Raw genomic sequence first — 23,267 nt, forward strand, 5'->3', positions numbered from 1 at the left:
GATAGCTCAGTGGTTTGAGCAGTGACACAGATTTTCTCCTAGCTGAAGGTAGCCTATTTAACATGTTATTCCAAGAGTCAAGCCTTTAGCTGGGACAGATGGTTTTGTCTTCTTTTAACTTTTATCTCATCAGCTTCCAGTCTTGAAAGTCACCCACTTACATAATTCAATCATCATTTAATGTTTTGAAGTACAAGTTATAAAATTACTACACTAGTAGTGAAACCAACCCAAATAAATAACACTGGCAAAGATGGAAAGTTAGGAAGGGTTGTTATCATGCCACAAGATTTTTGAATAGTATTCACCATGGGTAAATGTTTCTAAACTCTATAGAAAAATACATATACGTGCTATTCAGATGAACATAAACAACAGGCTTCTTAGGTTAGGAATGTTACAATCATTCTGCAACTATTTTTTATTTCATAAGGAAGAGTTTATAGAATGTTTAAACATCTTGAAAATGACTGTTGCATGATTTTTCAGATGGCAGGTAAATAAATCACTCAGATGAGAGAGAGTGTGGGAAAACTTCAGCCTGTAATGTTTTTGCTAAAAGCTTTGCCCATTGAAAATATTCAGCATAGAAACTGCTTCTCAGCTATTATTTCGTACTATAACCTGTAGCCAATCACAGTTCTTTTAATTAAGATAACCAGTATATTGCATCTACCTTTGTAGAAAATTTTTCTATTGTATAAGGAAAATAAGTTACTAATATTAATACTTTAACAAATAGATTGCTCATGTGTCAGACTTATGCTGAAGATTTGTTCTATAATAGGTTGGAAAAGCTCCGAAGGACAGATTATGCAGAAGGGCAAGTAATACTTTATTTATCTAAAGATGACAAGGAATTTAGAAATATTTGATTACATTTTGTTCCAACAGTCACGACATCTGTTTTTCATGTTTTTAATGTGACAACGCATAAGGAGATCTGGGTGGGAAAGATTAAAATAAAAAATATCGATGAATTTTAGCCAGTCTTAAATTTCCATTTTGACAAATCAAAGTTGAAAGGTGTAGACAAATCTAGTAAAAATGGTACAGAAAGTGAACTTGAGACTGAAGCTTACCTGACTAACTTTGTCCACATAATTTTATCAACTCCTGGAAGAATTAACTGAAACTATGTTCCGGGGATAGTGCGTTGTTTGTTTCTGATAAAAAATTTTGCGGAAAATAGTTACTTTATAGAACAGTGTATTAAGTGGATAGAATAAGCAACTTTTATAGTCAAAACTTTTTCCAGATATTGCAAAGCTTTATTGAAATTCTCAAATTCTACTTTTGTCGGTTTTATCCAAATCTTTTGTTACAACTATTTGGCCTTAACATAATGAGATAAAGGAACTGAAATTAGTGCTAGTGAGATAAAGGAGCTGAAATTTTGTTTATTCTCTAGCAAAGCCTGCCCTCCCAGAAATGTAAACAGTGCTGATAAAGACCTCCTTTCCGTCTGTTGTAACTAAAATGTTTTAAAACGCATCCAAGTGAAATCACGTTGCAGAAATTTACTCTATCTTTATTTAATAGGATGTAGGAATGGGTGATACTGCAATGACATCTTTTCTTGGCTCATGTTCAGATCTTCTTCAAACCTTAATGGAGGTAAAAAATATTTTTTTGATTAGAAAATACATAAGAACATGCATGGTTTTAGTAAGTTTTCACCATGAAAATTGAAGGCAACATGAATAATATAGTGACAATTACTTTAATGACTTCTTTAACCAAAGCCTGTAAATTATTTTCCAGTGAAAATGGAACATTTCTTTTTTTTTAAAATACATTTGCAGGAGAAATTGTGGCTTGTAATATAACTCCTGTTTGTTTTTAATAGAGATTCTCATAATCTTTCTGAACAGTATCTTAAAGTAATAATTGTTTTGAATGCTGATTGCTCTGCACTGCTGTACTAGGCTGATGTTAGTAGTGATGAAATGCAAGCTCCGGTATTGGACACAGAAGATGCCTGGGTGTCAGCTGAAGGACCAATCTCAATAGTAGAGCTAGCCCTGGAGCAGAAACACATCCACTACCCACTTGTTGAACACCATTCAGTATTGTGCACTATATTATACGGAATCATGAGGTTTTCTCTGAAGAGTGTGAAACCTCTCACGCTATTTGACAGTAAGGTATGTCTTTTAACTGTGTTATGAGTACATGTTTTATAATTTAATGCTGTCCTTGCTGCTGCTAGTTAACAAGCATGCATGTTTTATCAGTTATTTATAACTAGTTCTTTAACCACAGTATGTAGATTGTCATGTCAAAGATAATTGGTGCACTCGGTTCAGCTAAGGATTGTCACCGGAACAGCAGTCCACATCCTTTCCTTCTGAATAGGATGTCTTGAGAGTGGTTTAGAGGTGTCAAAATCTTTATTTTAGTCCATCTAATGACTGTTGTTAGATGGTGAGAACACAGGATGCAATCTGATTAGGGTCACACTTTTGTTAGTTTGAGAGCTGTAAGATCAGAGAAATTACAAATAATAAATCTTCTATTTCATTATCGTAATCTGTCACTCTCTGTATCAGTTATTCCTGATGCTTTATGCCACATTTCTTTCTTGGAAAGAACAAATAGCTAGTAGCCTTGAGAGCAAGAACAGATTGATTAAAATAAATAGTTGCTATATTTAAAATGGAATCTGTTGTTGCGCCTGAGTCCTAAAACAAATGTAAAGAAAATGTTATGTATTGAGCTGCTTTCCTCGCAGCTGAGGTGCACACACTGAGTGAATTTTAGAAATAAAGTGATGAAATAAAGTGTAAACCAGTCCTACTGGGGAAAAAAATTGGTTCTCTGCAGAACTGTCATACTACAGATGTCTCCTTAAAGATGTATTGATATTTATAAAAATATCAAGTACCTTTTTTAAAAAAATTTTTTTGGTATTTTGCTATTGATTCTTGTCTAGACAGTCTCCATTCAGTACTCTGTACCTATTTAGCAAAGCTCTTGCATGCATGCTTAAGTACCATTGACTGCCAGTAAGAGGTTACCTGTTTTTTTGGGTGTGTTGCATAAAGCACCTTTTTCCCTCTACCAGAAATGTCCCTAACTCTGCAAATCAAACCACTTTCCCAGAAAGAGGAATAAAAAAATTGTGCTTCCTTGCCTTTTGTATATGGTTGTCATCCTCCCTTGCCTTACTTTTCATCTTTGCCTCAGTCAATCAAAATTCCCCCATGTTCTGCAAGCTGCATGGGAGAACTTCTTCCTGAAAGATTGCTAGGGATTCTTGGCTGATTGACTGTGGACTTAATAGTATATAAATGTTTCAAAGGCCACTTCATCATCTGATTTCTAACAAGGCAAGTCTTTATCTAGAACTAAATTGCAGCACATGGAATTAAGTAGGATTTGATTACATGACTACCCTGCAATTCCTTTATGTATTTCTTGTTGGTGGTGCACAGAGTTGTTTTGAGGGGTCTAGTAATTGAGATGCACACCTTAAGTGCCGGTATTAGTGTTTGACACCTGCCTTTTTGCACCAGCTTCCATGCCTAACATGGAGCAGGACAACTCGGTCAATACCATGTGATGAAGGAAGGACACCCTCAATAGAATATTATTCCATGTACATGGATGCATTTACCTCCTTTGGCAAGGCTCTGCCTTGTCTTGTCAAATCCAGTATGACAGCAGGACAATGGTTACCTCTTTTTTTTTTTACTGTGTGCGCAATTCAAGGGCCATTCAGTGAGCCTTTGAAATTTAAAACAAAAAACAAACACAAAACCCCTCAAATACTTTACTTTGTTAAAAGACCCCCTGGTAGGATGTATTTCACACTAAATGTCATAGTTGGCATGTCAGTCTAGAATGACTCAGGATCTGAAACCAATGCTAGTGGCTTAAAAAAAGATGATTTCTTTCCTTATGTAATGATAGACTTTTAAGCTTGAATGCCAGGTGAAGTAATTAAAAAAACCTAGAAATATTAGTAAAACACATGATTGCTTAAACAAATGTGTTTCTTTTGTTTCATAGCCTTTCAGTAATTTAAAATACTGCATTTCTCTTTGGGATTGGAAACTAAGATGCAATAGCATTTAAATGGGGGGGAAAAAGTATTATCCCTTCAAGTGCTTGATCAAAATGGATCTATTTTTCTCTGCCTTTCTCACTCAAAGGAATATGGGGTTTTTCTGTTCTCAATTTAGGGCAAAAATGCATTTTTCAAAGACCTGACTTCAATTCAGTTGCTACCCAGTGGGGATATGGATCCAAACGTGTTATCCTTACGCCAACAAGTGAGTTTAAATCCTTTACACTGCCACAAGGAAACTATAGCCCTTTAAAGGCGTTTCAAGTAAAATTAAACTGCTGCTAACTCATTTTGGTGTTTGCTTCCAAGTTCCTAATGAAAGCTGTGAGTGCAGTGGTCCAAGTACAGTACTCAGCACAAAAGGCCAGAGGGCTCCCAGAAGAGTCACCACTTCCTGCTGAAAAAGACAAGGACTGGCCAGCTTTGGCTCTGGATTTGGCTCAGCATCTTCAGCTCAGTGAGGATGTGATTAGAAGGCATTATGTATGTGAACTGTATAATTACGGCATGGATCATCTCGGAGAAGAGGTAATGATTAAAAAGTGCCTGTGGCAGCTTGAGTATAGCCAGAATCCTAAGGCACAGCTAAATTACTCAGCTCTGTAACTGGACAGTTCTGATTCATAGTCTCCCTATATTTTACAAACAATTTTGACTTGGCTTGTGCCCCCCCAGTGACAGAGAACATACCACATTCTAACACTTGATTCTGGTGCACACAGTTATCTGGGACAACCATGTTAATTTTTTGTTTGATGCAAACAAGGAAAATATAGGACAAATTATTTGGGAGGAGTGGGGGGGAAGAATTCACACCTTTCGCTGATGGGATTCTACCATTAGTGCAGAACAAAATTTAAGTAGTAACAGTCACTGCCAGTTGTGCTAAGGACTGAGGTCTGGGATAAGAATTCATTTTTAAGAAACAATGTGGGAATTCAAAGTACTCTACTTCCATTTTGAGCAGACCCTTAACCCAAACTGTAGCACTTAACTTCAGTGTCAAACTTACTTAAACAAGTTGTCACAGAAGAAACAATGGAGGAGTCCTTGTGGCACCTTAGAGACTAACAAGTTTATTTGGGCATAAGCTTTCGTGGGCTAGAACTCACTTCATCAGAGGTATGGAGTGGAAAATACAGGAGCAGGTATAAATACATGAAAAGATGGGAGTTGCCTTACCAAGTGTGAGGTCAGTCTAATGAGACAATTCAATTAACAGCAGGATACCAAGAGAGGAAAAATCACCTTTGTAGTGGTAATGAGTGGCCCATTTCAGACAGTTGACAAGAAGGTGTGAGTAACAGTAGGGGCAAATTAGTATTGGGGAAATTAGGTTTCAAACAGAGGGGATGTGAACTCACGTTTCAAGAATCTTAAGGTATGAGCTTGAGCCTTAAGACCCACTGCCATGTAGCCATTGTAAAGTTCCATTCTGCAGTGCAGGACTTGGCCAAAACTGTGGAGTTGTTCCACCATTTTCAGTAAAAGTCACTAACAAGAGCCCATACCATTGGCTGATAAGTCAGTTTCAAATTCCTTCATTTGTCCGTATATTAATTGAAGTTTAGGGCTGAAGCAAGATAAAGTAGTTTCTATGTGGGTAATCTGTAATCTTGCACATTTTTACTATGAGGTTTTTTTGCTGGTACATTCCTATTCTCAGGCCATTCTTCAAGTGCATGACAAAGAAGTGCTTGCATCACAGCTACTTGTGCTGACAGGCCAGAGACTGGCCTATGCTTTACTACACACCCAGACGAAAGAAGGCATGGAGCTGCTGGCCAGACTTCCTCCAACACTATGTACCTGGCTTAAAGCTATGGTAAGTTCAGCCTAAATGAGAAAATAAATTTATAGAAAGATTCCTCTTGACCAAAGACTTTTATTACTTTAAAAATTACACTAGAGCATTACTAAAAATGTTAAAGTATGAGTCTAAGCCTACCTAACTTCAGTTCTGGTTAATAGGAAAAAGACAGCCCAGCATGATCAACTATCTGGTCATTTGAACTCCATTATAAATTTTCTAAAAAGCCACACAATTTCGGTGTTACAGGTTGCATGTACTTAGTCAATTCAGAGGACAGAGCTAATATCTTGATTGGTTTAAAATGTGAGTGTATTGCAGAAATGCCTCTCTTCACTGCTAGATTTTATTGGGAATCCTTTGACCAGCACTTGGAGGGGAGTAAATTGTTCAGGTGCATGTAAACAATTGCCATTTGCTGCTCTTGAGGACAAAATGTGTAGGAGCCCACAATGTCTGTTTCCAAAAGATTAAATAATTTATCTTCACTGTAATGGCTGTGTTAAGTATCTCTCAGAACTGGAAGGGACCCCAAAGGTCATCGAGTCCAGGCCCCTGCCTTCACTAGTAGGACCAAGTACTGATTTTGCCCCAGATCTTTAAGTGGCCCCCTCAAGGATTGAACACTCAACTCTGGGTTTAGCAGGCCAATGCTCAAACTACTGAGCCATGCCTCCCTGTGAAACTATCATATTACTCATGTTTTAAACCATGGGCTTGCTTTACTGTGTAATTATTGGCAGTATGTTCAACTGCTTGTAGCTGATCTTCCCTTAGCCTGGGGGAAAGACTAACGTGTGCTAAATCTGTGAAACAATTCAAGAAGTTGTAGAATGAAGCTTCTTTCAGAGGAAATAAATTTAGTTTTATGCTGTGCACTAGTGTGAGCGGAGAAGCATTCATATAAAGTGCAGCATTTTGTATATAAGACTCATGTCCCTCCTGAATGAGTTTCTGTAAGTTTAAAGACTGTACGATGGGTAGCATTTCTCCTAGTGGAAGTCAGGATCCTGTACAGAACTTTTCAACTTGGATTCAGATCAAAGGAATATGACTGTAGCAAAGGAGTTCTCTGAAGTCTGCTGATTCCCTGAATGTAGAGTTCAAAGGGGAGTAATGATACAAGAATAGCTGTGTTGACTTTAGCCTAGTACTTGATACATTATATTTAGGCTTAAATCCCCCACTGCTTCCTTAACTCGGCTCTGATCTAGAAATAAGCTCAGGAACCTATTTACAATTACAAGCAAACTTCATTGTAGCCTTTCCTTCTATCACTGCTCTAACACTTTTTAAAAATCCTTTTGCAGGATCCCCACGATCTTCAAAATGTCGAAGTGCCCATTGCAACAACGGCGAAACTAGTAAACAAAGTAATAGAGTACTTACCGGAAAACCATGGGCAATATAGCCTTGCCTTGAATCTGATCGAGGCTGTAGAAGCAATCTCTTCATGACAATTTACATAGTAGTTTTAAACACTTCTGCTGTAAGATGAGGTAGTGCATGATTTTACACACTGAGGCTGACCTTTGTAAAGGGAAATGTTCATGTGGCTTTTGTAAAATAAACTTAATTTAAAAGCTTTTACAATGGAGTCCATCTAAGTTCCACCCTATTGTGCATAATATACTAGGAGCTAGTAATCTTTGTACATTTGTCAATAACTCAAATGCTCTGCTATTTATTTTTAACTCAAGCATTTGTGCTCTAGCTTAGATAGATGGTTACATTTAACAGCAGTTTTATTCCACTTATTTACAAATTATATTCTTACCCTAACATGTGAGATTCTATATTTCATACTCTGAAAAACATTAAATGTATTTTCCATATATGCTTGGTTACTGAACAACAGTCAGTTGCATAAATCTGTATCATGTAAGGAAAAATTTTAGGCTATCATGTTTTTCTGAAATAAAAATGGTCATGTTTCACTTCCATAAGAGTGTTACATTCTGAAGGGCCCCTAACAGTTAATCTTCGGAGGAGCCAGAGTTGATGGAGGGGGCTCACTTTCTGTAACAGCAGTACAAAACACCCTACATGGGGCTAAAATTAGAAAGAGGAACCCATCAAAGTTCAAGTAGTGGGGAAGAATATTTTTAAGACCATCAACGTAGAAACAAACATCACTTTACAAATAAGGCCTCACCTAAACAGGATTGGAGCATAAATTTCCTAGTGCAGCTCTTATGAAAATCCTGGTGTCCTAATACTTCACTTCCTTAAATAAGTTATTTAGAACACACTCTTTTTGGTAAGAGTAGAACCACACCATGGGATAATACACCCTCTAGGGTGTGATTTCTAAAGTGCACTAATGTATAACACATTAAAATAGTATTGTTAAAATGTGCTAGGGAACTTCTAGTGTGCACCAGCAGGGTCTATACAGACCCATTAAAATATAAGATGTTAGCTTGCTTTAGAAATCATACCCTTGTAATGTGCATTATTGCCCACCGTGCTGAAGATCTGTAATACAGAATACCTTGTGTGTTCTTCATAGTGCAGTGCCACAGGATGGCTGTATTATGCAGCCAGAATCCTTAAGTTTTGGGTGGTATTTTTCAAGCCATCAGAAGCAGACCACCAGTCTTATCTTACAGCAACTGAGTATCCCTGTTGTACTCTGATATACATGTTTTCTGCAAACATCAGGACTGGAAGAATGATTCTCACCAATTCCTGGCTTGAGCCTTTATCAGTTATAATGGAAACAGCTAGCTGACTCCTGTAACTTGTACCTGTCTGCAATTGTTAACTATACACAAAATCATAAATCTACCTTATTAGATAAAGGAATGTGGTGATAACAATAGGATATAGGATTCACCGATACTAGAAGCAACCTACTCAGTAGTGATTACCTTCTCTGAGGTGTGCTGCTGCTGCTATCAGGGAACTACTGTTAAAACAGGAACAAGAACAGTTCTTGGAGGTAGGGACTGCCACTCGCCTGTAGAATGACAAGCTACAAGAAGAGTTCACTTGAAATAAACACTTAAATTGACAGTCTGGTGAAGTTTACTTATTCAGTATTCTTGGCTCTTAATGTACAAGAATCAGTTTGCAATGTGACTTCACTTCTAGCAATATGGAGGCTTTTTGAAAACATGGCACTCTCATAGACTTAAGGTCAGAAGGGACCATTATGATCATCTAGTCTGACCTCCTGCACAATGCAGGCCACAGAATCTCACCCAGCCACTCCTGTAACAAACCCCTAACCTATGTCTGAGTTATTTAAGTCCTCAAATTGTGGTTTGAAGACCTCAAGCTGCAGAGAATCCTCCAGCAAGTGACCTGTGCCCTATGCTGCAGAGGAAGGCGAAAAACCCCCAGGACCTCTGCCAATCTGCCCGGGAGGAAAATTCCTTCCCAACCCCAAATATGGCAATCAGTTAAACCCTGAGCATGTGGGCAAGATTCACCTGCCAGCACCCAGGAAAGAATTCTCTGTAGTAACTCAGATCCCATCCCATCACAGACCACTGGGCTTGGTCTTCTGTTTTGCATTTTAAAGAATGTAGCTAAAATTCATTTGCACTATTGAAGTTGTATGACATTATGGTTACCATGAAGGGTATTATGCTAGTGAAAGCAAATAAGGGCCAGAACCTGCCAACTTTATAGACTGATTCAGTAGTATGTTTCATAACATAGACAAGTTAAATACTGGTAAAAGACACGTGGCTGTCAGATGTTCTAGGGTAAGACTGTAGGGCAGTTTCCTCTGAGGCTACTCCAGGCCTTACTATACGATGCCTTGCCCAGAGACAGCATTTTAACCCTCTGTAGAAATTAATGGATGTTTGAGAACCTACAATCTGTCATGAAACCTGCTTTAGCTAACACATTAAGGGTATGTCTATACTACCCACCAGATCTGCGGGTAGCGATCAATCTAGCGGGGGTGTGTGTGTGGATTTATCGCATCTAGCCTAGATGCGATAAATTAACCCCTGAGTGCTCTCCCGTTGACTCCTGTACTCCACCACTGCGAGAGGCACAGGCAGAGTCAACCAGGGGAGCAGCAGCAGTCGACTCAGCACGGTGAAGACAAGTTGATCTAAGTAGGTCAACTTCAGCTACGTTATTCATGTAGATGAAGTTGTGTAACTTAGCTTGATATCCCCTCCCCCAACATACACAGAGTGTAGACCAGGCCTAAGGGTTGTTTCTTGTTTACATTAAATCCCTTCACTCCACCAGAGCAGCATGAAGGAACTTAGTGTAATTGAGAATCAAGGCCTAAGGTGTTATGTGAAGCACTTTGCATCAAACCTGTAATGTACTGTAAGTAATAAAATTATGTGTATATTCTGCTATTTTCTGTGTCACTTGCTGTGGATTTGAGTAAATCAAATAAACTTGGGATTTGATTCTAGTTTTTTCCTTCCATGGGCATGCAGACCTGAATTATGATGTATAGTTAAATCTTTCATTACCAGCTACTCCAGCATACAGAAGGTTTAGCTGAACTACGCAACTTCACAAAGTCAGTTTACACCACTATGAATAAAGTAATTTAGACTTCACTATCTGCAGCTTCTAACATTCAGTGCCAGGCAATACTCTGCCATCTCAGTAGCTGATCCCCTCTTTTACAAGAGCCATCAAGATAAGTTACACCTGGTTTCAGAGAAAGGACTCTACTTACTTTAGACCACGTTAAATTTTGACACACACTTGTAGTACTAGTCTGCGTTCAAAGAACAGCTTTTATTAGGCGTAAAGTTGATATAAACATAAGCATTTTTAAAGGCTTTTCCACTACTGTAGTTCTGTTCAGATTAAGGCATAAAATGCATTGCCCATGAACTGCTACAGCTTTCTTCAGCATATATTGAGTTTTCTTTAACTCTTGGTTACTTTATAGCTCAGGGGTTCCATTTGGATAATGAAACATTGAGTTTACCATCTTTTATATTTATATATTTTATAGTCCAAGTGGAAATATCTACATAATAAGCGTCCAGCTCATTTCATTTTCCAGCTATGACTTCGGTGCAGCGTGGACATAGTGAGAGTGGAGAATCAGCAGTGTACTTCCTACAACGAAGGCATTTTGCTTTAGCAGCTGGTAGGACTATAACTTTATAAGATGACTCTTCACGAATATCACCACCTGTCAAAGAAAATTTTACTGTATAGCGTACAGTCAGCATTGAAAACCCAGCTAACACTGTAGCCTCCCGCTAACTGCATTTAGGGGGGGTTAACATTTCTTTATTCCTTTCTATAAACTAGAGCTAAACTCCAAGAACCACCTTTGACCAAAGTCCTAAATCAGAGGTTGGCAACCTTTCAGAAGTGCTGTGCTGAGTCTTCATTTATTCACTCTAATTTAAAGTTTCGCGTACCGGTAATACATTTTAACGTTTTTACAAGGTCTCTTTCTATAAGTCTAATATATATAACTAAACTATTGTTGTATGTAAAGTAAATAAGGTTTTTAAAATATTTAAGAAGTTTAATTTAAAATTAAATTAAAATACAGAGCCCCCCAGACTGGTGGCCAGGACCCGGGCAGTGTGAGTGCCGCTGAAAATCAGCTCATGTGCTGCCTTCGGCACGCGTACCATAGGTTGCCTATCCCTGTCCTAAAATGCAGGTAAGAGACCAAGAAAAATTAGTACACAGCAAGGGGCTGATCCTGCTCAGCATCAGCTCTTGGTAATAGATTAGAAACTTATCTGAGATAGTTGTTTGCTGGGTAGAAGCAAGCACTGATTAGTTCTGTTAGTCCCCTTTTCTTACCTTCTAAGTTAATCAAAAAGGTCCCTTTAATGATCTTTTCATCTGTGGCCATTTCTATAGGTAGTTCGGACAGTAGAGTTGTCTGTGAAGCCATCATGATTTCATTTAGCTGTGATACACTGGAAGACTCCTCAGACTGCAGTGTCTGGAAAGAACAGTTTGCTTTCTGAACTTAAATAGCTTAAACTTTTGCAACAAATACACCCTACAATGCAGCATGGGGTTTGCACACATTCTTATGGGTGTCTGCAAGCTGCCTGATTCAAGTCCAGCCCTCCTGCTGGCAAAGGCCAAGTGTGCACTTGGCTGCAGGACATTTCAACAAATGTTGCCAGCAAGAGCTTTTGTCTGAGCCACATCTCCAGCTGCGGGAGTACGTCCTACTGCCAACAGTATGACAATTATACTCAGACCTCCCAGCTCCTGATGTCAGGGGCATAAAACAAAATGATTGACCTTAATGCTCAATTTTGATACCAGATTGACAACGCTGGAACTCTCTCCCCCCGAGTATCATTTCAAACTTCAGCATATACCGTCTTTAAATGCCTTAGGCTCCAGCACAAATCAATCCCTTGCATTTTAAAGGTTTAGAGGTTTCAAGACATGGCAGTAGTTTCTCTTAGGGATACATTCATTAGCAACTGGACTGAAACAACTACCAACTTCTTTCCTATAGGCTTGGCATTGACTTCAGTCATTTAGACCTGGTTTGAACAGAGGACCAAGAAACTGAAGTGTCCAAAATCCCTTGCCTATTCCCCCTGTGTCAGTTCCACATCCAGTACTGAACTGCAACCCACGAGGGAAGCCTGCACCAAACTCCTAATCACTTAAGATAGCAGGAAGTCTGGACCCTGTGTCCATTTTCAGAACAGAAAATAGCCCTTTCACGTTCTGACAAGTGTGCTGACCCTGGCTCAGAAATCACATGGATTAGCTAAGTGGACATTGTCCGTGTTGTTAGCAGTCATCTGAAAAATGCTGCAAAGGGCTAGATCCATGGATTTAGGCACCTAAACCCCAAACTTAGATCAAAATCCCCAGTTGGCTGCCACCTAAACTTGTCAGTAGCATTTACAAAGCTGCTTATGTCCTGATGCTGCTTGGCACCTGAGTCCCAGAGAGATCCTCACCCTAGCTGTCCCCCCACCGATTACCTGCAGGAGGAAGTCACCCTGTGCCAGGCGAGTGCCCTCACCACCACGCTAGAGGGGAGCATGGGGTAGGTCTCAATCACTTCTGTTGAATCTGTTCCACTTTGTGTGAAATACCTGAATATTCAATGGGGGAGGCAACATGGTGTTCTAGGCCAGCTATGAGAGCACGCACTTGAGAGATGGGAGACCTGGGTTCACGTCGCTACTCCAAGGCAGAGGGAAGATTTGGACCCAGGTATCCCATCCCATCCTAGGTGAATGCACTAACCAGGGAGGGAACACAGGCACTGGTCTCCACTTTTTGCAAGAAAGGGTTGACCTGACACAGGTGCCTAACTGCAGGAGAAGGCTTCCAACTGAATCCCAAGTGGTGATTGGCATCTAACTCCCTTTGAGGGTGGGGCTCAGGTCACCCCCTCTCCTTAGTATTTCCTACAGGCTAGCTTAGGTTTGCTGTCTTCTGAACCACCTAACTCTCCCTGTGCATTGTACTGAGCACTGGGCTCCCGACGCCTGTGGATTCCACTAGACCTCAGGGCACCTCCTTGTTAAGCACTGAAACCGACTCCAGGTCGCCTACAGAGATCTAGACCCAAGTGCTCAAGTAGTTTAGGAGTTATTTTTTCTAGATGTTACCCGGTGGGTGTTTTTTATTTTTACCTCCATTAACTCAAAAAGCAACCCAGGGTCGATTACAATGACGACTTCATGCTCCAAAGCATTTTTGCCAGCAATGGATCCAAGAAAAGAGTCTCTCATCGCACATGCAGCCTCCACCACTTCCTCTAGGCCAGGTTTCTTCCACACGGAGCTTGTGTTAATCCAGCCAGAACGGAAAACACTCTCTGACTCTTGAAACAAAAACAAACCTGTTCAATGCATTGGAGTTTGCTGTCTACTACTCCTTTTCCATAAAGCTGTTCGGCAGCTGATTTCTTTAAATACTTATTTTTATTTGAGCTAAACAAAGGATGGCAAGGACCTTTTAATTGCAAAGTTTAAAAAAAAACCAGATTTTTAAACAAATGCAAATTTTTGTCCACAGTTACTATTCTAGTACAAGTTCTCTGAAATGTTAGTGCTTGGTTTTTGTGACGGAGTTGTACATGCCTTACCTTTCTTGTATGGGAGGAACTGGAAAACCTCCTCTGCCAGATGAGGAAGGATTGGTGCAAATGATCGCACCACTACATCCAAAGCCTCGGCCAAGGCTGTTTGACATGAACGACGTTTAGGATCTTTTTCTTCTTCACAATAAAGCCTGAGATTCACAAGAGGGGAGAAAGTGAGTTAGTTCAGCCATATACAAGATGTGTGCTAAAATTGGTCTTATTTAGGTGTTTCAATATAGACCTAAGAGCCTAACTTTAGGCCATAATTTGTTTCTCAAAGTCTGTACATAGATTACATTGTGTTCTGCCTTTACAACAGTTATGGGTTTCAAGTTATTGTTTAAAGAGGTTTCATTTGACTGCTTTGCATTTTTAACTGGCTTTAGTAAGCCAAAAGTTCTTAGTGTAGGAGGGATGATACCCCACAGAAAGCTTCAGTGTTTTGGGTCCCCAGTAGAGAGGCCTATACCCAGCCTCTGGACTGGCATAAAAGGTCTCGAAGAAAGAAAAACCCATCCCTTAAAGGAAAATTTTTCTTGGAGAAATTTGAGACTAAGGATCAGGAAACGTGAAACTCTGTTCTGGAAAACTTGGGACAGATGTAGCAAAAGTATCTATTGGAAAATCTGTGACCTTCCAGTTCTTGCATAATAAATACCAACGTGCATGCCAACAGCCTTTTTTTTTTTTTAAACAAAGTCTGCTAAGTCTGATTCTGAACCCGTAAGCCCAATTAAAAAGAGAGTGTTGGCAAAGAACAAGATGTGTATCCCCTCTAGAAAACTAAGCAATTCAATTAAGAGCCAGTAACACAAAAGGCCTATTGGGGCTAAATGTATAATATCTGGTATCCCTTCCAGTTACGTTTGGAAGGAAACAGAAATTGCTGAAATACAGATCGTAAGAAGATGGGTTCAATGCTGCTGGATACTATAAATCACCCTCTAGCTTCTAACTAAGATTCATTAAAAATAAATTCTATTTTGCCACAAGTATTTGTTTTCAGCGTAGCATGGGATGGAGAGATATACTTCAATCATTAATTTATATTATCTCCTTTATGAGAGTTCCACAACCAATCTCAAACCAGGTTTCTTAAAACCATCATAAAAAGCAAAAAGTTGTCTTAGTGAAGGCAGGAATTAATACCTACCTGTCTTTGATTATGCTGAAGTAAAAGTTGGACAAATCTCTAGTGTGGAATGCTTGCAACAAACGAATAACTTTGCCATAATCATATTCCTTGTACGCTTCTGTAACCTGGGGAACAGAGAGATGACAACAGCACATCCAATTACTATCACACTGGATAGAAATGCAGGTCATGATGAGCCTGGGAATATTTTCTTTTGAAGAAAGTACAGGAAGGGGGAAAGTGCTGAGTAGGAGAAAGGTAAGGATCCTGGGAGAACATCTTTCTGGGCTCTTCTGAGGGAAAAAACCTGATAATTCATCATTCATAGGAACTGGACAGTGAGTTAGTAACAATGGGAATAGAGAAATCATTCGAAGACACAGAATCAAACATCCCTCTCTCTAAGGGATAGCAAAGAGAAATAAGATCTAAAGAAATCCTGTTTTCATGCTAGTATATCTGGTAAAAAAGATTAAGGGAAGAGAAATCCCAAAAGCATGCTAGGTATAGCAACTACTGTTCTACCAGGTATTTCCAGTACTCCCCTCTCTGCTTAGCAGGTTTTAGGAGACAGCCTTCTGATTTCTTTTATAACTTGAGTATACAGAATGAATTTCTGGCTCAATTATCCTAGATGTGTTTGGTTAGCTAGGTCCTGAACTTCCTGAAATTCAGTTTGGTTCACCTAACCAGCTCTGCGAAGGTATGTTCACCCTCTCACCACTTGTACATTGCCGAAGCATCTTTGCTAATTAAAATAAAAAACATCTAACCAATTTGTCTCAAGATTTTGAAAGAAAAATTTTAATTTGATTCATATTTATAAAGTGAACGTTTCATAACTTGCAAATTTCCTAAGTGACTGAAAGCCAAGTGATTCTGCTATAGCTACTCCAATCTTGAATGTAAATATAGCATTTGGAGCATAGAGAGGAACATGTTAGCTACACAGGTCACATACACCAAAAGTGCTCTGAATTGCATTCACATATATTGACCCAAAAAAAAAAAAAAGCATTAGATATGACTAATATACCCTCCTCTAATTGGAGCAATTTGAGGCCTCTGAAGGCAGGTTCAAATAAAGCAAAATTTAACATGCGCACTTAGGACTCGTTCTGAAGTTTTTTTAACCTTTCAAAAATCCATAAGTTGCCCAGAGTAGTCGCAGGCCATATTAGTGATCACCTCAAGCGTCCCATTCTGCCCTCAGATACATAGCCTTTACTCCCATTGACTTGAGTGGAAGTTGCATGCATGTGTCAGAGAGCAAATTTAGCCTTTAGTTTTTTAAACAGGCTATATTCGAATGGCTACATGAAGATTAAAGCTCTTCTACATTCATACAATTAAAACATTTGTACGAGTTACCTCTGTGTACTATACGATACAGATGCATGCCGAGTGCAGCCTACGGTGAGGTTTTTTTCTTGCCAAAAATTGGCATTTATAATGGAAAGAATTCAGTTTTATATACAGTATGCTACACAGCTATTTCCTTATCACAAAGTTAAGGTAGATCTTCATTTTGCTCCATTATTGGAAAAGCTCACTATTTAAATCTTTTTCTTCAAAATAATGCAAACACACTTATAAGCATTTTCCCCAGAGACATTATATTCCCAATTTAAATTAATCACTACCAACCCACCTTGTATAGCAAAGTACACAGTAGATTAACATAATTCACCCTCACCTTTTTAGCATAATCCTGTAGTAAGTGTAGCATGTACTGGTCTATTACATACATCTCTGAACTGGGGATGGAGTCAGTTTCTGGATTGAAGTCAGCCATGTTTCCCAACATAAAGCGTAGTGTATTCCGAAGCTAACAATAAACCATTCCCAAGTGTTAAATGAAACAGTTTCATCAGAATGAAAAGTAAACAAGACACACAAGAGAGTTCCATCTTGTCCATTTAAATTTATATAAAATAAAAAGCTCAACCATTTTTCTAATTGATGATTCCAAATCATTACAAAATACAGTACCTGTACCAAAAGGATCATAACAGAACAAACAGGTTATATACAAACAACAGTAGCTAAAGGCAGGCAAGCTAAAGAACACATTTTTATTTTCCCTAAAATATATTACTACTTGACCAGCACATCACAAAAGGGAGCAATAATAATTATGTGCTTGGGGGGAAAAAAAACGCTTCATTTTTAGCTAAAAGAAAAGCTCGCATACACCCCATTGCAACAAATTTCAAAGTCAGTGGTCATCTTTGGTCTCACAATGGATTCTACTCTGTAAATATACACCACCACCTCGATATAACGCGACCCGATATAACACAAATTCAGATATAATGCGGTAAAGCAGTGCTCTGGGGGGTGCGCACTCCAGTGGATCAAAGCAAGTTCGATATAACGCGGTTTCACCTATAACGCGGTAAGATGTTTTGGCTCCCGAGGACAGCGTTACATCGAGGTAGAGGTGTAAAACCAAAGGTGAAGAGGATGTGTTCTCTTAAAATCAAATGCGTCATATTCATGTCTAACCTTGTTTATATCGTCTTTTGCAGCACTAAGTACAGCTGGTCCAATCAGCACCTCAGTAAAAACATTTGATTCTGCCACCCACCAGCGAAGGACATCAGCGCCATACGGAGGCTCCTTACTGTGGTCCTGTTCATTGACAGAAACGCAAAGCTCTTTTCAATGCTGCTTAGTTGCAATTTAAGACAATGCAAACAAACACATTTTAAAACCGACGCAGTTAAGACTCCAGGGTCAGTAACATCATGTTTGTATTTGTGCCCAAAAGATCTGTCTACAAATAATTCTAACTAAAATGTACACTCTGGAATTTAGATGCCCACCCTTTGTTTTTACTAGACCGGTTGTTACAGCAGTACTGCAATACAAGCTCACGGCAATTACAGCCTCCCTCTACCTCTCCTTACAACATCTATCGGAGAGACAGAGCAGCTTCAGCTCCAGTGTGGCACCGGTAGCAGCTAATCCAGGCCCCCTCCTGGAATCACACTCAGTGGGGTGTACCACCTCATCTGGCCCCCAAAACCCTAGCCCCATGCATTTGGAGTGGGTAGTGAAAGAGAGAGAGACATCAGTTTATCTTCCCTCCCCATACCACTGGACAGTCAGGGTGAACAGAGAACCAGTATACAAGTGTAGAACAGGTTTTCTAAAACTTAATTGAACAGAGATGGGGCTCAAACTCTCCACCTGCTTACGTACTGAATCCCCCTGCCACTCTGTCAACTGATGGCACCACCGCAAACATTGCTAGCCCTGCCCCTCCAGCAGGTCTCCCATGGAGGGGAAAGCAGTCCCGGACTTAAAGCCAGCGTCACAGCTGGACTGTGATTTTAATGGTTTCCTTTCTTCAGTATAAGGAAGTGCCTATCAATCACCACACAATCTAATAAATAGCTGAAGAGCGGCTTTACTATATTACATTATTTAGAAAGCCACATTAATTCACTTGCTTCCCAACCAATTTGATATCTAGTTAGGAAATGATTACTTTGTGGCTCTATCCTGAGCACTCATCAAAGAACAACTCCCCACTGCCACCTGCTGTATAAATTACACCAATATATTTGATGTCTAGAAAAACGGCATGTTTCTAACTAATAAAACAGAAGATACAGTATAAATATTAATGTCTTTAAATTATTTTTAGCTTCAGACTCTATACCACATTCTCTTTGAAGTTGGAAGGTCATTCTTCCCCCCCTTGATTTTTTGACACATAAAGAGAAAAGTTTTTATCAAATCATAGACTTTAAGGTCAGAAGGGACCATTATGATCATCTAGTCTGACCTCCTCCACAATGCAGGCCACAGAATCTCACCCACCCACTCCTGCAACAAACCCCTAACCTATGTTTGAGTTACTGAAGTCCTCAAATTGTGGTTTGAAGACCTCAAGCTGCAGAGAAAAGCCTACCAAAGATCTGTCATTCTATGCCAAAGATTCACATAATTATGAAGAGACCCCCAAAGAGGATCACCAGTAAAAGCAAGGACTAACAAAACTCATGTTTCAGAGGATTTACTTTCAGTATAACCTCTCTGAATGTAGAATGAAATGAAAAGTTTCCAGATCATCAAGAAGCCCAGTCACTGGCCTCACACTACATGCCTATTAGTATACAAATGAAGCCATGACTGTTGTACTGCAAAGATCTCTCTCAGCAGCACACATCCAGTTCAGCTTCTTTAAAAAACAAACAAAAAACACCTTAGAATAACATCTCTCAAGAGCTTACAACTGAACTATACCTTCAATAGAATTGCTACAGCCTCTCTCCATTCCCTATCACCAAAGAATAGGCATATTCAATAGAATTAATCTTAAATTGATTGCAGCTTGAACACTTCAAAGCTGAGAAACAATTCAAGGTTTTAATTTCAGCTCAACAGAGTTCAATATATCCAACTTTATTATACAGCAGCTTTCCAATATTCTGCCATGACTGCAGTTCTTGGTCACGAAAAAATGTAACTAGAAATCCCATGACACAGTGTGTCGTGACTTACTTGGCCTCCATTGATTACTACGTCAGGATCGACCACGTTGCCAATAGATTTAGACATCTTCTCTCCTTTTTCACCAAGAGTAAATCCATGAACCACTAGAGTCCTAAGGAAAAGAAAACCAAACCCAAACATGTCAATATTACTTAAAAATAAATTAAGCCTTCGGATTTGTATCTTTTTAGTGTGGCAGTCTTGTCTTTCCAGAAGTAAACTCTAGCCAAGAAATCTTCAGTCCAAAATGAAATCTGTTGGAGTACTGAAATTTATTTCTATAGAAGAGCAGAAACACTAGATCTCCACCAGTCTTCCTAATTGTACAAAACCACTGGTTTTAATAGACTAAATCAGTGGTTCGCAACCTGTGGCCCATCAGGGTAATCTGCTGGCGAGCCATCAGATAGTTTGTTTATATTTGCACGGCCGCCCGCAGCTCCCACTGGCCGCGGTTTGTCGTTCCCAGCCAATGGGCGCTGCGGGAAGTGGCGGCCAGCACGTCTCTGCAGCCCGCGCCGCTTCCTGCAGTTCCCATTGGCCAGGAATGGCGAACCGTGGCCACTAGGAGCTGCGGGGGCCGTGCAAATGTAAACAAACTGGTGGCCCACCAGCAGATGACCCTGATGGGCCGCGTGCGGCCCATGGGCCACAGGTTGCCCACCACTGGACTAATTCTAACAGACTAAGGGTAAAATCTGGGTTTCACTAAAGTCAATGCAGTTTTCCCACATTATATCTATACATATTTTATATCTATATCTATATACACACAAATAAATAAAAAGGAACACATGCGCACACACACAATATATGTTTTATACCATTCATTTTTCCATTTGACCAAAATAGACATTTACATTCAGTGCATACGCATTTGCTCATTTAAGTTGTTTATAAAAATCCAAGTAGTATTATGTATACTTCCTTACTGAAAAAGTAACAAATTCAATAAACTAAATATTTCCCAATGCAATCAATTCAATATCTCAAATTATTGCCTCTATTCACTGTTCTCTTTGCAACCAGATGAGCTAAAATCATGGTTTTAAATGAAAGCTTAGGTTATTTGACCATTTTTATTAGGGCTGTCAATTAATCTCACTTAACTGAAATGATTAACTCAAAATAAAATTAACTCAATTAAAAAAATTGTGATTAGTCACAGTTTTAATCGCACTGTTAAACAATAACAGAATACCAATTTAAATTTATCAAATATTTCTGGATGTTTTTCTACATTGTCAAACATACTGTTTTCAATTACAACACAGAACAGAAAGTGTACAGTGCTCACTTTGTTGTTTTTTATTACAAACATTTGAACTGTAAAAAGAAACAAAATACCATAGTATTTTTCAATTCACCTCATACGAGTATTGTAGTGTAATCTCTTTATTGTGAAAGCGTAACTTACAAAATGTAGAATTTTTTTTGTTACATAACTGCAATCAGAAACAAAACAATGTAAAACTTACAACCTACAAGTCCACTCAGTCCTACTTCTTGTTCAGCCATCGCTAAGACAAACCAGATTGTTTACATTTATAGGAGATAATGCTGCCTGCTTCTTCTTTACGTCATCTGAAAGAGAGAACAGGTGTTCACATAGCACTTTTGTTGCCAGGGTTGCAAGGTATTTACATGCCAGATATTCTAAACATTTGTGTGCCCCTTCATGCTTCAGCCATTCCAGAGTACATGCTTCCATGCAGATGACGCGCTCATTTAAAAAATAATTCGTTAATGAAAGTTGTGACTGAACTCCTTGGGGGACAACTGTATGTCTCCTGCTCTGTGATTTTACCTGCATTCTACCATATATTTCATGTTATGGCAGTCTCGGATGATCACGCAGCATGTTGTTCGATTTAAGAACACTTTCACTGCAGATTTGACAGAACACCCAGGAGATTCAAATGTGAGATTTCTAAAGATAGCTACAGCACTCGACCCAAGGTTTAAGAGTCTGAAGTGCCGTCCAAAACCTGAGAGGGACAAGGTGTGGAGCATGCTTTCAGAAGTCTTAAAACAGCAACACTCTGATGTGGAAACTATAGAACCCGAACCACCATAAAAGAAAATCAACCTTCTGCTGGTGGCATCTGACTCAGATGATGAAAATGAACAGGTGTTGGTCCATGCTGCTTTGGATCGTCATCGAGCGCAAACACATGTCCTCTGAAATGGTGGTCGAAGCATGAAGGGGCACACAAATGTTTAGAATATCTGGCATTTAAATACCTTGCAACGCCAGCTACAACAGTGCCATGCGAACACCTGTTCTCACTTTCAGATGATATTGTAAATAAAAAGCAGACAGCATTATCTCCTATAAATGTAAACAAACTTGTTTGTCTTAGCGATTGGCTGAACAAGAAGTAGGACTGAGTGGACTTGTAGTGCTGAAGTTTTCCATTGTTTTATTTGAGTTCAGTTATGTTAAAAAAAAATTGACATTTATAAGTTGCACTTTCACAGTAAAGAGATTGCACTACTATATTTATGAGGTGAATTGAGAAAACCTATTTCTTTTGTTTCTTTTTTTACAGTCCAAATATTTGTAATAAGAAATTAACATAAAGTGAGCATTCTACACTTTGTATTCTGCATTGTAAATGAAATCAACATATTTGAAAATGTAGAAAACATCCAAAAAATTTATAATAAACATTATTCTATTATTAACAGTGTGATTAAAACTGCAATTAATCATGATTAATTTTTTTAATCGTTTGACAGCCCTAATTTTTACCCTTAGGTAACAGCTTTGCACTCATGTTAAGTTCAAGGTTCAAAAACACAGGGACACATTACGTAGTCACCATCCCCTGCTGTTCAATTTACAGTCAGTGTGAGCTTCCATAAGATGTCCCATATTAAGATAAGACACTGATCTCGGCAGCGAAAGGGCGTGGCAAGAATGGGTGATGCCAAGGATAACTGGTGACACCTGAACACACAATGAGGTATAACCTGAGTGAATGAGATAGATGAACACAGTAAGCTTTTGGAATAATGAAGGAAAGCGTCCATTTAAAGTTAGAGTGAGAAAAACAAGTTCAACAGAAAATAAATGTACTGTGATATAAACCTTTGAGGAAACCTTTAGAATAAAGTGTATGGATGTCACCTGAAGATCCAGTAAAGGCTTTCTTTAGTTTTTGTGGGGAAAGGGTTCTTCATATTCTCTATTCAAATTACCATACTCCCATTATATAAAAGCTCAATAAATGGCCATGTTGCAGACCAAGCACTTACTTATAAGGTGCTTTTTTTCTTGTTGCCACACTAGTTAAGAGAGAGGACTGAAACCAGCCTCCCAATTGGTCTTTTCCTTCCAAGTATAAATCCGCCCTTTGATCTGCACCTTAAAACAAAAATATGTCAACTGATTTTTTTTTTTTTTTTTAAAACGTCAGTTTATATTAGATTCCTAAATACCTGTAGTAGGTTCATGGCAAAATGAAGTAATCAGAAGAAATATTAACATGTGTTGTAGTAGACATATCTGTAAGCGGTTATAGAACACTATGTTTTTGTTCTGTGAACCAAGAACTAGTTTATTTACTACTGTAAAAAAAGTACACAATGAATTGTTGAAAACAGACATCATCAGGCTAATTATCCCCAACTACTCAAGCTGCTAACAGACAAAATAACAGGTGGTCATTAAATGCTGAGAATCGTTAAACTCTGAGAATTT

The 23,267-nt window shown here is 38.9% G+C and overlaps 2 protein-coding genes across 4 annotated transcripts in view; one reads left to right on the plus strand and one right to left on the minus strand.

The window, feature by feature from the left end:
• Positions 1-9,133, plus strand: part of RAB3GAP2 (RAB3 GTPase activating non-catalytic protein subunit 2) — an 80,111-nt gene extending 70,978 nt beyond the window's left edge. For all 3 annotated transcript variants that reach the window (XM_045010840.1, XM_045010841.1, XM_045010842.1), the window contains 7 exons: positions 788-823; positions 1,543-1,617; positions 1,929-2,147; positions 4,188-4,277; positions 4,382-4,600; positions 5,739-5,897; positions 7,193-9,133. In XM_045010840.1, the coding sequence (XP_044866775.1) occupies positions 788-823; positions 1,543-1,617; positions 1,929-2,147; positions 4,188-4,277; positions 4,382-4,600; positions 5,739-5,897; positions 7,193-7,339 (945 nt within the window). In that variant the 3' untranslated portion in view covers positions 7,340-9,133. The remainder of the gene's footprint in view (positions 1-787; positions 824-1,542; positions 1,618-1,928; positions 2,148-4,187; positions 4,278-4,381; positions 4,601-5,738; positions 5,898-7,192) is intronic.
• A 1,461-nt stretch (positions 9,134-10,594) lies between these two features.
• The window catches only part of IARS2 (isoleucyl-tRNA synthetase 2, mitochondrial), a 51,360-nt gene continuing 38,687 nt past the window's right edge, over positions 10,595-23,267 (minus strand). The window contains exons 15-23 of the mRNA XM_045009742.1: positions 22,823-22,931; positions 19,571-19,673; positions 17,564-17,689; positions 16,752-16,883; positions 15,074-15,180; positions 13,924-14,069; positions 13,469-13,659; positions 11,649-11,793; positions 10,595-11,016 (exon numbers count right to left, since the gene is read on the minus strand). Of these exons, the coding sequence (XP_044865677.1) occupies positions 10,874-11,016; positions 11,649-11,793; positions 13,469-13,659; positions 13,924-14,069; positions 15,074-15,180; positions 16,752-16,883; positions 17,564-17,689; positions 19,571-19,673; positions 22,823-22,931 (1,202 nt within the window). The 3' untranslated portion in view covers positions 10,595-10,873. The remainder of the gene's footprint in view (positions 11,017-11,648; positions 11,794-13,468; positions 13,660-13,923; positions 14,070-15,073; positions 15,181-16,751; positions 16,884-17,563; positions 17,690-19,570; positions 19,674-22,822; positions 22,932-23,267) is intronic.

Source organism: Mauremys mutica, chromosome 3, assembly GCF_020497125.1.
Source record: "Mauremys mutica isolate MM-2020 ecotype Southern chromosome 3, ASM2049712v1, whole genome shotgun sequence".
In the NCBI taxonomy this organism is placed as follows: domain Eukaryota; kingdom Metazoa; phylum Chordata; order Testudines; family Geoemydidae; genus Mauremys; species Mauremys mutica.